This window comes from Capricornis sumatraensis, chromosome 1 (genome assembly GCF_032405125.1).
Source record: "Capricornis sumatraensis isolate serow.1 chromosome 1, serow.2, whole genome shotgun sequence".
Lineage (NCBI taxonomy): Eukaryota > Metazoa > Chordata > Mammalia > Artiodactyla > Bovidae > Capricornis > Capricornis sumatraensis.
This window is the reverse complement of record NC_091069.1, coordinates 107,827,497-107,844,736: the sequence shown is the minus strand read 5'-3', so window position 1 is coordinate 107,844,736 and position 17,240 is coordinate 107,827,497. Positions and strand designations below refer to the sequence as shown.

Here is a 17,240-nt window from a genome sequence, read left to right as displayed (position 1 = left end):
AACCCCCCTCCCCGCAACGCCCCTGCCGGCTTTGACTGTTTTCTACCGCGTCTGATTTTCCTGCAGTGCCACTGGGCTGACTCCAGAACACGTGTGTATATGAATGCTTAAGTAGTGAAGGAGGTTTTTCTGGCCTGTTTTGTCTCTTCTTTCTCTGTTCTCATCTGCTGTAAAAGGTGAGTAGGTGCTTACAGCAGAGATCTGCTGGCCTACATATAAGATGCCCTTCTATTTACGGGTAAGCAGAACGATAAAAATAACTGGCTCTATGGTGAATCAGTGGAATTTTACTGACTCGCTCCCCAGATGTGTCTGTAGCGTCCTCCAGGAGCGCTGGCACCCTCTCTCTCTGGAGATTGATTCTCCCCTGTAGTTTTCCCGCTCGCTAATGTTTCCCTGTTCTTGCGCTTTGCTGCCAGCATCAGGCCCAGGGCAGCATCCTGACCCCGTTCTTGCGTGTAGGTGCTTCATGACGGGGTTTCAAGGCAGGACTGCTCTGGTCTCGCTCTCTTTTTCGGTGGCAGTGTCCCAAGTTGTGTAAGCGTTCTGCAGCAGGTTTAGTGGTTTTTCAAATGTACGAGACCCAATAGACATCAAAAGAAATGGGGGCTTTTCCACGCAGAGGGTCATTTGAAGGCGAATAGCCCACTGCCTCAGGGAAGCCTGAATCCGGCAAGGTTTAACCCGTGCAGTCTAGGCAGTGCTGTTCACTTGGATCTGTTTCTTCTCTCCAGAAAGGCTTTACGATGCTGCACGGCTAGGCTGCAGAGCCCTCTCCTCCCCCCGCCCCCTTGCCCACCCCACTTGCTGTGAGCGGCTGCGCGCTTCAGTGGAAATTTCCACTCGTCTGCCGGGGGTGGAGGGGGGGAGGCAGTGAGCGCGTGTGTGGCTGTGTCTGAGAGAGACAGACAAAGAACGTAACTCACATTCAAGCAGGCACTTTTTATGGAAAACTTGTAAATGCAGGGTGAAGACAAAAGTGAAATGAAAACCAAATACACCCTTTCCATACAGGACATGGCAGGAAGGCATGTTTCTTCCCTGTGCCCCTTGGGTGGGCCGGGGCCTGGCTGCCAGCTGAGCCTTGTGTCAGGAGGCGAATGAGTGGTCCCCAGGCTCGTGGCATAGAGAGGAGGAGCCGAAAGGATGCTTGGGGCTGCTGGCTCCCTCGAGAAACTGGGCTGGGCTGGAGCGCCCTGGTGGCACTGGGCTCAGCCCGTCCTGGGGAAGCCCTTGTTGATGGGGTCTTCTCCGGTCTCTGTGGGGTTTCCTAGTGGAGAGCTTTGTAGTGAGTGTCTTCAGAAATACTCAAGAGGGTGAATTACCACCTTCAAGACAACGTGGGCAGTTCTGCCCACGAGACAGCTCCCCCGTTTCTCCAGCTTTGGAACATGGGACTCTGTGATGAGAAATGCACTCTTGTACTGGACTTTTTTTTTGCCTTTTCTCTCCTTGAAAGTGAAAGTGTTAGTCATTCACTCATATCTGACTCTTTGTGACCCCATAGACTCTAGCCCACCAGGCTCCCCTGTCCATGGGATTCTCCAGGCCAGAATCCTGGAGTGGGTAGCCATTCCCTTCTCCAGGGGATCTTCCCAACCCAGAGATTGAACCCAGGTCTCCTGCATTTCAGACAGATTCTCTACCGTCTGAGCCACCAGTGAAGCCCCTTTCTCCCTGCCTGATATCAGTCATCTCCTGGCTTCTACGTCTGCAGAGTTGGTGCCGCATAAAACCCTAGTGCTTTTCTGTAGAAAGGCGAGATGCTGGGATGAAGCTCGTGTCTGCCTCGTGGATAAAGTGATCCTATAATTAGAACCACACGTGGGAAAAACACACGTTGAAGTGCCAGCACCACCGGGTTTTGTGTTGAAGGCAAGGGCAGTACTTACCTGCCTCCCTGATACACAGAACCATTTCCCTGGTGCCACTGAATGCATGGTTGAAGATGTTGGGACTACGCACTATGATTAGACTTCAGATTACTACACTGGATTTTTCCAAAGTGATCCGTTCATTTTATTGATTTAATCACTGATTGGAGTAAATGGGGAGAAGGGAGAACTAGCTATTTGGAGATCTTGATTTCTCTTTTTCCCCCTTAGTGAAATGTCAGCTTTGGGGCCCATCTAGGCTGGGCATTTACAGTCATAATTCTGAACTTCCTTGAGTGAGGAGCTTATCGTGAGGATGGAGGTGACGAAAGAGTCACCACGTGATGTGATGTTGGGGGTCTGCGTTCTGACCCTGCCTAGCTGGTTTAGGGCAGGCAGTCCACGTGGATAATCTCACTGTGGGTAAAGGAGGGGCAAAGATTCTCTGGAGACACGGAGCCCCTCTTTTGGTGCCTTCCTCAGAACAGCCCTGAAGCTGAAGCTCCAATACTTTGGCCACCTGATGCAAACACCCCAGCTCATTGGAAAAGACTCTGATGCTGGGAAAGATTAGGGCAGAAGAGGATGACAGGGGATGAGATGGTTGGATGGCATCGTTGACTCAATGGCCATGAGTGTGAGCAAACTCTGGGAGATGGTGAAGGACAGGGAAGCCTGGCATGCTACAGTCCATGGGGTCGCAAAGAGATGGATATGACTAAACAACTGAACAACGAGAACAGCTTCTCATCTGAATTTCAGAATGGCCTCTCCATGGCGGATTTCAGTGGGAGGTAGGGCGTGCTGAGGTCATTTTGTCAGCCACACTCCCATCTCTACAGGTCTGTCCTGGACCTGTGCTTTCATGGGAGAAGGATCCTTGCAGGCATCAGAAGCGGCCCAGGCCTACAAGCCTGAGTAGGCTGTTGCTGAGCCTCACGTCCTCACAGATAGAAAGTCCCACGGTCATTCCTCAGGTGCCCTGTGGTTAGAAACCCCAGCAGCCAGGATTCAGTGTCCATGACCGCTGCGTTCCTTCCACAGCCTTCGGCAGGACAGGAATACGTGCACGGGCTGTGGAAGACTGGGTCTCCGCCAGACAGCCGTCCTGTGACTTCTGTCCCCAGGTGGACTCAGGTCGAGGCCATGAGTGCCTCATCTTTTAGTCTGCTGAGCTTTGCCCATCATCGATGGTTACTGATAGGTTAAGTTTGCCCAAGACAAATCAGTGAGAAAAAGAGTGTGTCCTGGCAGCCACCAAGAACTGGTCAGGACACCCCTGTGTGGAGAAGCCATGTTAGACTGTTGATTTATGAGCTTGGACCGCTAAGACAGACAGAGATTGTTCTGGACCCTGGCTTGGTTCCCTTGTGGTGGGGAGGGGCACCTTGGTTCCCAGGGTGTGGAAGTCAGTGGGAGACGGTGGAGATCAGAGGTTCAGCTCTGGCCCAGGAGTGTTGACTACAGTAAGACCTGCCTATCTGTGAGCCACGCTTCCCCTTCCCTGTGGTGGTGGTGTTTCCTTTTAGTGGAAATTTCCATGATGTAATAAGGAGCATGGGAGTGGAAGCTGTCTTTGCCCACGTGGGCCCCGGGCGTAGATCAGCAGGGTGATAAGCGTGAAATGAGTGTCACAGCTGTGGTTGTGGGCACAAGCCCATTTGTATCTTGGCCAGTGCTTTTGTCGAGTTGATTGCTGGGTGCGCTGCCCCACAAAGCCAAGCTTAGGCTCTCCAGGCCTTTTTCTTGGGCTTTTCTTTATCCTTGAGAACCCTCCAAAAGGCTGGCTGCTGTAGTTTGGACTGAGGGGGAGCCGTGGGGCTCTGGAGCCTGCCTCTCACCCTGTGGCCCAGTGCAGCTTAGCTCTCTGGAAAGCAGCGGCAGGGGTTGGACTGCATCATCTCCGTGGTCCCCTCCAGCCCTTCCGTCCTCTGATTCTGTAACCCTCAGGTTCCAAAGCTCTCAGTGGCTGTTAGAATTCTGGCAGTGGCCACTTAGTAAGCCGAGTGACTTTGAACGAATGACTTAATTGGTGTGAAATTCAAAGGAGGGTATGGCGTAGGAAACCATGTTGAAAGTGGCTGGAGCGCCGGTTGTTGCTGGGGAGAGGCTCGTGGGCCCCAGCCAGCACAAGCACGCTTCCGCTCCTCACACTCCCTGAGTTGCCACGCCGAGTGGAGCGTCTCCTTCCTCCCTCTTCTTCAGGAGCTGTTCAAAAGAAAGTTCTACCTGAGACGTTTTCCTTTCCGTTTGTGAAATGAGAGGTTTCTGATCCATCTGGCCTCTGGTTTCCAACCTTGGGGATCCTCTTTCCCCTTATCACAGAATGGCATCCACAGGCTGGGGTTATTTCTCGGCATTATCTGACGAGTGCCGGTGGACGGGGAGCCCTGCCCAGGAAGCCTGCATGAGAAGTGACTGGTGGCGGCTGGGCTGGTCGCTGGCTGTCGTAAACACACTCTCTCTCAGAAACTGTTTAGACTTGGAGGCAAGCCCACAGAAATGCCTAGTAGAATGGAAAACGGAAGAAAACAATACTTCCAAACCCCAGATATGGTATTTGAATGACTTGACCATAAGGAAGGGTAGGCTTAACTCACAAGCGCAAGAGACCCCTGTGTACTTTTCTGGAGGGAGGGAACTTGGGACACTAGGGAGCTGGTTGTGGTAGCTCTGGGGGTTGCTGTGTGCTCAGAGCCTGTCAGTCCCTTGCTCATAAGCATTTCCCTCCATAGATTACCCCCGTATAGGAGATGGCAGTTCACAGTGCACTTAGCAGGCCATCAGGGCTTTAAGTGGAGCAAAGCAAAAAGAGGACACTTCTAGGGGACCCTGAGCAAAAGGGAGCTCAGAGAGGATGCGTATGTATTTAAAGTAAAACTCCCCACTGTAGAATTAAGCACGGTGGGATATTGACAGACAGAGGGTGAGGTCACAGCTCACCCATGTCATTCTAATGACTACAGGATGAAAGAACGAATGGATTACAAGGGAAGAGATGCTGGAGGCCACGCCGAGTGAGTGAGTTCCCAGCCCTGGCCTCCAGCTGGCACAATTATTTGGGGGTTGGAGGAGTGGGTGATGTGCTGGGGGTGGACAAGGAGAAGGAAATTTAAGGTCGATTACACTTTGGGCTTCCCTGGTGGCTCAGATGGTAACGGATCCACCTGCGATGCAAGAGATCCAGCTTCGATCCCTGGGTCAGGAAGATCCCCTCGAGAAGGAAATGGCCCCCCACTGCAGTATTCTTGCCTGGGGAATCCCATGGACAGAGGAGCCTGGTGGGCTACAGACTGTGGGGTCGCAGAGAGTCAGACACGACTGAGCGACTAACTCTTTCTGCGCTTATTTTTTAGGCTCTAATTCAGAGGTTTACCAAGATAAGTAATCTGTAATTAGCCGTTGAACAAACGAGCAGTTCTCTAGTTGGGTGATTGCAGTACTAGTGCCTGCTATGTGTAGTAGAAATGACCAAGTAGAGCTAAACCTTGGAAAGTGTGGCCAGGCTGGTGTGTAACGTTCAGAGTAAGCCCAAATGGGGGTCTCCTCATTGAGCAAATGTGCAACGCAGTGCTTCAAGAAGTTTGCCCAGGTAGTGGAGGAATTGGTGTTTTTATTAATATTTCATTTCTTGAAAAGCACTTGGTATCTTCATCAGCTGTAATCACTCCCCCACCACTCTGCATCGAGTCATTCAACAAATCTTGACTCAACAGCTTTATAGAGAGAGAAATGACACACAGTGGACTGCACGTACGTATAAACCCATGAAATCTCCACAATCAAGATGTAGGTTTTTTTACTGTGCAGAATTATTATGAGATTCATCACGGGTATTTATTTACAGTTTATTCCTTTTTATTGCTGAGTAGTATGCCATTTTATGGATATACCACAGTTTGCTTATCAGTTTACATGTTAATGAATATTTGTGTTATTTCTAGCTTGGGGTTGTTAAAAGTTAAGCTGCTATAAACATCGATATACAAGTTGTTCTTTGGGCTTATCTAGGAATGTAAATCTCGGAATGGAATGGCTTGATCATAATGGCAGATAAATGTTGTAGTTTTTAAGAGAATGCCACACTGTTTTCCGAAGTCAGTCATAGCCTTCTGCATTCCCACTGGCAGTGTATGAAAGTGTCAGTTCCTCTGTATGTCACCAGCACTTGCTGTGGTCATTCTAATAGGTCATTCTTTGTGGTTTGTCCATTGGGCCATTCTCGTTTGTATTTCTCTGATGAGTAGTGATGTTAAGCATCTTTTCATGCACTTCTTTGCCATTGTATATCTTCAGCGAAATGCTTCTTCAAATTTTTGGTGCATTTTTAGAATAGTTTTAGAAATAGGTTTAAATTAAACTTGGAGACGTTTTAATATTCTAGAAATAAGCCCTCTATCAAATATGAGATTTGCAAGTCCCAGTGTATGGCTTATCTTTCTACTCTCTTAAAGAGTCTCTTTCAAAGAGCAGTTTTTAATTTTGACAAGGCCTAAAATGTCAAATTTTTCTTTTATGGAAATTGTGCTTTTGGTGTCTTGTCTAAATAATCTTTGCTTAATGCAGGATCACAAGGATTTTGTCTCAGGTTCTCTTCTCGTTTTATAACGTTATGTTTTATGTTTAGATCTGTGTTCTGTTTTGAGTTAATTTTTGTATATGGTACAAGCATGGATCAAAGAGTTCATTTTTTGGCCTTTGAATATCAAGTTGTTCCTGTACCTTTTGTTGAAAGGGACTGTCCTTTATTTTTTGAGTTGCCTTGGCACCTTTGTCACAAATCAATATACTTATGTGTACAGATCTAATTCCGAACTCTCTTCTGTTGATCTGTTTGTCTTATCTGTATGCAGATACCATACTGCCTTGATTACCATAGCTTCATAGTAAGTCTTGAAATCAGGTAATGTTAGTCCTTCAACTTTATTCTTTTCAAGGTTGTGTTGGCTGTTCTTGGTCTTTTCAATTTCCGTATGAACGTAAGAATCAGTTGTAAATTTCTAACAAAAATGTCTTAGGATTTTGACTGGGATATATTTGGCTCTTTAGATCAGTTTGGGAGAATAGACATCTAAATAAATTGAATCTTTTAGAACTAACACCAAAAAAAGATGTCCTTTTCATTCTGGCGGACTGGAATGCAAAAGTAGGAAGTCAAGAAACACCTGGAGTAACAGGCAAATTTGGCCTTGGAATACAGAATGAAGCAGGGCAAAGGCTAATAGAGTTTTGCCAAGAGAACGCACTGGTCATAGCAAACACCCTGTTCCAACAATACAAGAGAAGACTGTACACATGGATATCACCAGACGGTCAACACCGAAATCAGATTGATCATATTCTTTGCAGCCAAAGATGGAGAAGCTCTATACAGTCAACAAAAACAAGACTGGGAGCTGACTGTGGCTCAGATCATGAGCTCCTTATTGCCAAATTCAGACTTAAATTGAAGAAAGTAGGGAAAACCACTAAACCATTCAGGTATGACCTAAATCAAATCCCTTATGATTATACAGTGGAAGGGAGAAATAGATTTAAGGGCCTAGATCTGATAGATAGAGTGCCTATGAACTATGGACTGAGGTTCATGCATTGTACAGGAGACAGGGATCAAGACCATCCCCATGGAAAAGAAATGCAAAAAAGCAAAATGGCTGACTGGGGAGGCCTTAAAAATAGCTGTGAAAAGAAGAGAAGCAAAAAGCAAAGGAGAAAAGGAAAGATATAAGCATCTGAATGCAGAGTTCCAAAGAATAGCAAGAAGAGATAAGAAAGCTCTCTTCAGCAATCAATGCAAAGAAATAGAGGAAAATAACAGAATGGGAAAGACTAGAGATCTCTTCAAGAAAATTAGAGATACCAAGGGAACATTTCATGCAAAGATGGGCTTGATGAAGGACAGAAATGGCAGGGACCTAACAGAAGCAGAAGATATTAAGAAGAGGTGGCAAGAATACACAGAAGAACTGTACAAAAAAGATCTTCATGACCAAGATAATCACGATGGTGTGATCACTCACCTAGAGCCAGACATCCTGGAATGTGAAGTCAAACTGGCCTTAGGAAGCATCACTATGAACAAAGCTAGTGGAGCTGATGGAATTCCAGTTGAGCTATTTCAAATGCTGAAAGACGATGCTGTGAAAGTGCTCCACTCAATATGCCAGCAAATTTGGAAAACTCAGCAGTGGCCACAGGACTGAAAAAGGTCAGTTTTCATTCCAATCCCGAAGAAAGGCAATGCCAAAGAATGCTCAAACTACCGCACAATTGCACTCATCTCACATGCTAGTAAAGTAATGCTCAAAATTCTCCAAGCCAGGCTTCAGCAATACATGAACCCTGAACTTCCAGATACTCAAGCTGGTTTTAAGAAAGGCAAAATTGCCAGCATCTGCTGGATCATTGAAAAAGCAAGAGAATTCCAGAAAAACATCTTTATTGACTATACCAAAGCCTTTGACTGTGTGGATCACAATAAACTGGAAAATTCTGAAAGAGATGGGAATACCGGACCACCTAACCTGTCTCTTGAGAAATCTGTATGCAGGTCAGGAAGCAACAGTTAGAACTGGACATGGAACAACAGACTGGTTCCAAATAGGAAAAGGAGTACGTCAAGGCTGTATATTGTTACCCTGCTTATTTAACATCTATGCAGAGTACATCATGAGAAACGCTGGGCTGGAAGAAGCACAAGCTGGAATCAAGACTGCTGTGAGAAATATCAATAACCTCAGATATGCAGATGACACCACCCTTATGGCAGAAAGTGAAGAGGAACTAAAAAGCTTCTTGATGAAAGTGAAAGAGGAGAGTGAAAAAGTTGGCTTAAAGCTCAACATTCAGAAGACTAAGATCATGGCATCCGGTCCCATCACTTCATGGGAAATAGATGGGGAAACAGTGGAAACAGTGTCAGACTTTATTTTTTGGGGCTCCAAAATCTCTGCAGATGGTGATTGCAGCCATGACATTAAAAGACGCTTACTCCTTGGAAAGTTATGACCAACCTAGATAGCATATTCAAAAGCAGAGACATTACTTTGCCAACTAAGGTCCTTCTAGTCAAGGCTATGGTTTTTCCAGTGGTCATGTATGGATGTGAGAGTTAGACTGTGAAGAAAGCTGAGTGCCAAAGAATTGATGCTTTTGAACTGTGGTGTTGGAGAAGACTCTCGAGAGTCCCTTGGACTGCAAGGAGATCCAACCAGTCCATTCTGAAGGAGATCAGCCCTGGGTGTTCTTTGGTAGGACTGATGCTAAAGCTGAAACTCCAGTACTTTGGCCACCTCATGTGAAGAGTTGACTCATTGGAAAAGACTGATGCTGGGAGGGATTGGGGGCAGGAGGAGAAGGGGACGACCGAGGATGAGATGGCTGGATGGCATCACTGACTTGATGGACGTGAGTTTGAGTGAACTCCGGGAGTTGGTGATGGAGAGTCGGAGGCCTGGGGTGCTGCACTTCACGGGGTTGCAAAGAGTTGGACACTACTTAGCGACTGAACTGAACTGACTACCTATGAGCGAAGTATACCTCTCCATTTATGTAGATTTTCTTTAACTTCTTTCAGCAGTGTTTTGTAATTTTAGTGTAGAAGTCTTGCACATCTTTTGTCAGATTTATTGCTAAATATTTCATTTATGATTTCAAGGTCTGGTTATTTGTTGCTAGAATATAGAAATACAGTTGATTTTTGTTTATTGATCTTGTATCTTGCTAAACTAGAGTTTTGATATCTTTTTTATAAGCTTCAGATTTTTCTGTATACACAATTGTGACATCTGCAAAAAGTTGGTTTCACTTTTTCCTTATTGATCTAGATGCCTTTTACTCTTTCACACTTCAGTAAAATGTTGGATGGAAGCACTGAGAGGGGACATTTTTGCTTGTTCTCTTTCTTAGGGGGAAGGCACCTAGACTTTGACCAGTTAGTATGATGTTGGATGTGGGGTTTTCCACAGATGCTCTATAGAAGGTCATAGAAGATTCCATCTTTCCGTAGTATGCTGATGGTTTTATCAGGAATGGATATAGGGTTTTGCTAAATCCTTTTTGCATCTGTTGGAATGATCACATGGCTTTTTAGCTTGTTAATATGATTGATTTCATTCATGTTCAGATGTTTAAGCCAATCTTGCCTTGAACTAAATCCTACTTGGTTGGGATATATTGTTCTTTTTATTTATTATAGTAGTCAATTTACTAGAGTTTTATTTAGAATTTTTTCATTTATGTTTATGAGAGACACTGGTCTGTTTTTCTTTTCTTTTTAAAAAAGTGTGTGTCTGATCTTGGTTCCAGGGTAATGCTGACTTCTTAGGACAAGTTCAAAAGTGTTTTCCTACTTCACAGATAAGTTTGTGTTTGAATTGATATTGTTTTCTTAAATATTTGGTGGAGCTCACCAGTGAAACCATTTGTGCCTGTAATCTTTATGGGAAGATTTTAAACTACAAATTTAATTTCTTTGATAGATATAGGGCTGGTCAGGTCATCTGTTTCTTCTTGAGTGAGTTTTGATAGTATTTCTTCAAGAAATTTCAGCTAGGTCATCAAGTTTATTGTAAAATTTTTTAATGATATTCATTTATCATCCTTTCAGTATCTGTAAACTTTGTAGTTATTTTACCTTTCTTATTCCCAAATATCAGTGATTTGTATCTTAACTCTTTTTCCTAGTCAATCTGATTGGAGTTGTATCAGTTTTATCGATCTTCTCAGTGAGCTAGTGTTTGGTTTCACTAATGTTCTCTTTCGTGTTTCAGAGGTTTCTGCTCTGATTTTTATTTTATTTTTATTTTCTTTTTTGGTCCTACTTTGTATTTAATTTGCTCTTCTTTTTCCATTTCCTCAAGGTGGAAGCTGAAGTCATTAATTTGCGATCTGTATTCTTTTCTTGGCTAGATGTTTAGTGCTGTAAATTTATTGCTAACACTAGGTTAGTGGCATTCTCCAAATTTTCATGTGTTGTTTTACTTTCATTCAGTCAAAGTACTTGGTAATTTTCCTTTTGATTTCTTCTTTGACCCATAGGTTGTTTAGATGTGTGTTTCCAAGTATTTGGGGGATTTTTCTCAAGATCTTCTGCATGACTCAAGTCCCTTTAGATTCACTGAGACTCATTTTATGGCCCAGAAAATGGTCATCCTTAGTAACTGTTTTATACGCCCTGAGAACAAGTATGTGTAATATCTTGTTGTTGTTGGGTGGAGGGTTCAATAAATATCAGATCCAGTTGGTTGAGGGTGCGCTCTCTCTTTCTGTATCTGACTCGATCTGTCAGTCACTGAGACACATGGTAGCAGTTTTCAGCTCTAGTTGTGGGTTTGTCTCTTTTCTTCGTCTGTTAGTTTTTGCTTACTGTGTGGAAGCTGTTATCTCCACGTGCACCTGTAGGATTGTTGTGTCTTCTTGGTGTACCCGTCTTTCTGTATTGTCTCCTTTTTCCCCTGATAATTTTTTGTTGTTGTTCACAGGTCTCCTTGGTCTGATATTACCATAGCCACTTGAACTTTCTTTTGATTAGTGTTTTTGCATGATATATGTTTTTCTGTCCTTTAACTTTTAATTATTTTTACTTGATTGACTTTCCCACTAGGCTTGTGAATGGTCACACGCGAAGTTAGGAAGTTTTCTTAAGAGTTTTGAATGCTGAGTTTGTAGAATTACACAAAGTGCCATAGTTTGTCTAATAACTTTCTTCCTTGCTGAGTTTGTTCATTTTCAGTTTGGTCTTTCCTGCTTTCTGTGAGAATTCCACCCTTCAGGCTCACACATCACGGTGAGATATTTCTGTGGATCTGATGAGTGTTAGCCTGTGTTCAGGGTGCTGGGGGTATAGTGACAAAGTCCTTCCTAGGGCCATTCTGTTTTAGTGCAGTGAGGCCGACTGTAAACACGCACACTGTCAGCGGGGGTAACAGAACCACAGCCTCAAGAAAGGGAGGGGAGAGCGACCGAGGCCGGCGGGTGGGGCAGCAGGCCTCTCTGCCAAGGTGACTCTTGGACCGAGATGCGATGAAAGTGAGGGATGGGCCGTGTGGACCTGGGTGAAGAGCATTTCCGGCAGAGGCACAGCACCTGCAGAGACCTCTGATAGGAATATGCCTGGGAGGAGAGTGTGGCCGGAACCAAGTAAGTGATGTCAGAGGTCATCTTAGCCAGCTGGAACACTGAAGAATTCTGAAATACCGCCCTGAAAACTGTCCCTTTAACAGCACTGTGGTCCAAACTAAACAGCACAAGGGAGGCTTAAATTTTTAGAACTGAGGGGTGGGGTGGGCAGGGAATAGAGACATGTCTTCCTTTGTATCCAAGTACAGACAACCACTGATAAAGTTTTATTGATCTCTTAAGACCAGTGAGCTGTAAGAGATCCTTATCTGTGTTAGTCTGGTCTGAGTAGATAAATGTTAAATACTTTTGTCTCAGCACAAGATTCAGGTTATTTTCTTTTTGTTCCTTGTCAGTTCTTGAAGGTACCGAACGATGAGTCCTACGCCTCTCTTAATCATTCTCCTTGTTTGTGAATATGGCTCATGGTTCTCATAGGTGCATCAAGTCACTTGTAAAATTCTTTGGAAAATTAGAAGACTTGTAGATGTTTTCACAGAAAGGGTCAACTCACAGTTTGGAAAATTCAGTAGAGTGAATGGGAAAGGGAGGTCTGGCATGCTGCTGCACTTGTGTTTAACTGGTCCGCTGGCAGTTTCTGTTGTGACAAAGATGGATATTTGTGTTTGTGGGTAGTTGATGTCTTTATGTGGGGAAAAGTAAAATGAAAACATCGACCAAGATAGTGAAATCGCTGTATTTCAGAAGGCAGCCCGTTCACACATGTTTGTTTTATTGCAGGTACTTCTTGGTGGACTTCTATGCACCAACAGCAACTGTTGAAAGCATAATGGAGCACTTGTCTCGAGACATTGACGTGATTAGACCAAATGTTGTAAAACACCCTCTGACCCAGGAAGTGAAAGAATGTGAAGGGATCGTCCCGGTGCCACTTGAAGAAAAGCTGTATTCCACCAAGAAGAGGAAGTGAGAAGGCACACCACACTTTAGCCTTCTGTTTAATTCTCTCACTTTTGAGCGCCACAGATAGATAATTTACAGGCTTGATCTTTATATCTGAGGATGCTGTTGGCGCTATTGGATTTTCCCGAGGTACTTTTAGCTCTTGGTCCTCTTTGCTGTGAGAACTGGGGGCTGACTTCCTTAGGGCCACTTGGTAATCTTTGGCACCAGCACGTCCTCCTCGCTTGCACTTCATGAGTATAATTTGTCAGTGAGGACTTCCTGCCCAACAGCAACACTAACCCCAGTTTGAAGAGCAAAGCTTATAAAAACTACTTTGGATTGCATGGTCGTTATTCACACTGTATACACCCATGCAAAATAAAAATTTAAGACCACTGTATTATATGCGTCACTTTCGATCTGAGTGAAATTGTGTGATTTTTTAAAAGACCCTTGGCCTCTTGGCCTTCCACGGCACCATGCACCAGCTGAGGCCTCACACACAGCTCCAGTCTGCCCAGACTGCTGGCAGTGTTGGGAGGAGCCCAGGTTCAAGCCTGGGAGAAGCCAGAGTGTGGGCAGGTGGGGTGCGTCTGCTCCTTGACCCCTGGGCAGTGCCTGCTCCTCTCCTCATCCTTGCGGTGGGCGCTGCTCTTGGTGAAGGGGCGCATGCCGTGTGGCAGTTGGCGGTGGCACTGCGTCCTGTCATTCCTCTGCCACTAGCACTGCCCGCTCCCCACCCCTCAGCCCTGCAGACCTCTTTGGGGAAGTCGTCACCTCTGAATTCTGCACCCCGTCGCTTTTCCCCACTGCTCTGATGACCTGGAGGCTGATTGCTGTTGAGTTGTAGATGCCTGAGGTGCTAGCTGGTGCCACTGCCTGTGGCGTGGCACGCTGAACTCTTAATTCTGGGGCATTTATTAGAAGATGCATCTTTTTCGTTGTTGTTGTTTTTATTTGATACTTTATAGACCTTAAAAAAAAAAATCCTGGAAATAAAAACACAGGCTTGAAGAGTTTCTCTGTGTTGGCAGAGGAGAAGTTGGGTTTTTGAAATGTTATACTTTGAGACTTAGAAGCAACCAGTCTTTGCTTGAAATTGATTGAATTAATTTACTTAGCAAATAAAAAAGCAGGATGGCCAATTAAACGTGAATTTCAGCTAAATGACAAGTCAGCTTTCACATTAAGTGTGCCCCCAATATTGCATGGTAATACACTTATACCAAAAAAACATGATGCATTGTCTATTTGTGTCTATTTGACGTTCAGATTTACCTGGGTGTCCTGTATATTCTATGTGGTTAGCTTTAGTAGAACTCAGAAGCAAATGAAGTCAGCGTCCAGCATTCTGACTTCTCTGGCAGGGAGGCAAATGACAGGCGAGAACACAGCAGGCGTGCTCTAATTTGCCTCAACCGCTTCTCTGAACCCACCAGAAAACCGATCAGGAGACCAACTGAGATTTCACATCTGGCCAGTCCCAGAGAATCTGTTCTCTGAGCCTGGATTTACACCCCAGTGTGAGAATTCTCCTTCACCAAGTTGCATGTACGTCCCTGGTGACTCAGACGGCAAAAAATTCACTTGCAACGCAGGAGACCAGGTTCAAGCCCTGGGTCAGGAAGGATCCCCTGGAGAAGGAAATGGCGACCCACTCCAGTATTCTTGCCTGGAGAATCCCATGGACTGAGGGGCTTGGCCGGCTAGAGTCACTGGGGACGCAAAGAGTGGAACATGTATGAGCAACTCACACTTTGACTTCCTTGGTCTCTGCCCCAGGCCTGGCAAGCTGAAGCCCCAGGTTCCCTGGCAGTGGGATACCTTCCATGGCGAGTGAGGATGGGTGAAGATGAAAGAGTCTCTCTCATCTCCCAGCGGCTGGTGCATTGGAAGAAGTTGCCCAGCCTTTCAATCTTCACAGAGCAGGGCCCTGCACAGGGAGTCTGCCCGCAACCCAAAGCTTCTGCACCTAGGTTGTTGGGAGAAGCGCCAGTTACCAAGGTAGATTTCCAGTTGTACTGATAATACAGACAGATCCTGTTAGGGGTGGAGAGGGCGGGAACCGGGCCTCTGCCTCTTCTGACCGCAGTGACGCTGAAGCACTGGCAGATGAGCAAACAGGTGCCTGACTCGCCCAGCTCTGAACTCGCCTGGGGCTGCCGCCCTCAGTGATGCTGCCCTGGATCGTTGGATTCCTCACGTGGCTTTCTCCTAAGGGCCCTGATGGCATCCAACTTCCACTTCCTCCAGAGGCATAAAAAGCTATAAGAAAGTCTCTTTGAAGAGCAATAGTTCAGTAAAAAGGGTCATTAAGAACTGGACACTGGAAATAAAAGGGATAAAGTAGAGAGTATCTGGGAAAATGGGCTACTTCCTGTTTTATTAGGAATTTCCTGAAAGCGCAGGCGCTCAGCCAAGGCTGGAGGGAGCACAGACTCTCTACCGAACCGTTGGGGTCTCAATGCAGTTTCGCTCAGATGCTAATGACCGAGGTGCAAGCTTGCGTTTTCCTAGAGTGTGTTTGTTACGTGTGTGCTTCATGCTGCGCACACAGTGTGTACCTCATTTAGCCTCTTCAACTCGGTGATAGAGGAGCAGTACCCTTGTTAACTGGATGAGGAAACAAGACTCCCAAGAGATTTGACCTCGACCCCCACAACTTCAAGCGACCGCTCAGATCTTGAGCTGGGGACCCTGACACCGTGCCGTCTTATCCCTCTGGTAGCGTGGAGGCTGTCCTCTCTGGTTATAAACAAGGCACCTGGGTGTCTGGGCTGAGCGTATGCGACGCGCCTCGCAGGTGGTAAGCGGCCACCCTCGGGGCCTGAGGGTGGCACTGCCACTTCCTTTTCCTGCCCTTGCTGGTCCCCAGGAAGATGGATGGACGCTGTTGGGCATTCCAGGTCATCGGGTGTGTGGAATCTCGTGGCACAGTTTAGAGAGTGTTTGGAAGGAGGCTGGCTAAGTAGGACAGCTGTGCGCGTGCCAGTTCCCCTCCTGGGAAGCTCTGGAATGAAGCCACTGTCCCTTCCCCGCCGCCGCCCCCCTGCCCCCCAGGCGCTGATTCATAGCTGGACCCTCAGCGCTGAGGGCGACCCTTGCCTGTTGCAGCAGGGCTTGTGTGCAGGTTGTCCCCGGGCTGGGGGTGGGGGGTCCTCTTGTTCAGGTGGGTGGTGGGTGGTGGGTGAGGGCGATATTTGAGTGGCCCACCCCCTTTGGTGGATGGTGACTTGCAGCGTGCTGGGGACAGAGCAGTGAAAAAGACAGTCCTGGGGGGCTGATAGTTGGGAAGGCAGAGAACTGTGGGTGCTGCCGTGAAGGGAAAGGGCAGAGGATGTGGGTGGGAGGGGGCGGGGGGCGCTGAGACCCGCGGCATATGGAGCTAGTCGCGTGATGTGGTGGTTCTGGCAGAGGGCACAGCGCCTGCAGACACCTGGACCTCTGAGCTGAGGGGGTGTGATGAGGAGTCAGGGGCCAGATCTGGGAGGCTGACAGCACACCCTCGAGAATAAACGCAAAGGGGTAGGAGTCTGCCATCTGAAGTGAACCGCAGAAGCCAAAGAAGCCAGGCCTGGGGGTGACTCCACAGTTCTGGAGCGCTGCCTCTGGGGGCCTCTTTCTCACACTTGTCACCCTATTTGTGGTCCACTTGGAATAGGATTGAACTTCTAGAAGCACTGTTTTTTGTTTTCTTTGCACGAGGTGGGCTCAGGAAGGTGGACAATGAGAGGGAGACGGTAGGCCAGAAAGCTAGTCCCAGCTGTGCCCAGGAAGCTGCTTCGCAGAGACACGAGTCAGGGAAGCACTGGGCAAGCATCTGAGCTTGAGACAATCAAGTCTTGTACCCTGAAGTGTCCGCAAGGAAGAACCACTGGGCCCAAGCGAGCCTTTTGCCGAAAGACCAGGTTTGTGTTAAGGTGAAATGCTGATGATAAGAGGAGTGTTGGAAGCATGAGCTACTCCAGAAGAGCAGTGATCCATCCATCCTGACACACCTGAGGGACACAACACACAGCTTCAGCAAAAGCTCAGTGTGGGTATTATTCCCTTACCCTCCTCAACACCCTAACGTGCATATTATACCCATTTTGCAGATGGGGCACCCAAGTGCTAAGATAGGTGACTCCGAGGCGACCCGAAGGCTCAGCAGGTTAAGAATCTGCCTGCAATACAGGAGACGCAGGTTCATTACCTGGGTGGGGAAGATCCCCTGGAGAAGAAATAGCAACCCACTCCAGTATTCTTGCCTGAAAGATTCCATGGACAGAGGAGCCTGGTGGGCTACAGTCCATGGGGTCAGACAACTGAGCAGCTAAGCGCGTGTGCACACACACCCCG

General features: G+C 46.7%; 1 protein-coding gene across 1 annotated transcript in view; it reads left to right on the top strand.

Annotated features, from left to right (window-relative positions):
* The window catches only part of MRPS6 (mitochondrial ribosomal protein S6), a 67,014-nt gene extending 53,734 nt beyond the window's left edge, over nucleotides 1-13,280 (top strand). Inside the window, exon 4 of the mRNA XM_068967574.1 lies at nucleotides 12,735-13,280. Coding sequence (XP_068823675.1) covers nucleotides 12,735-12,924 — 190 coding nt within the window. The 3' untranslated portion in view covers nucleotides 12,925-13,280. The remainder of the gene's footprint in view (nucleotides 1-12,734) is intronic.
* Nucleotides 13,281-17,240: the final 3,960 nt, after the last annotated feature.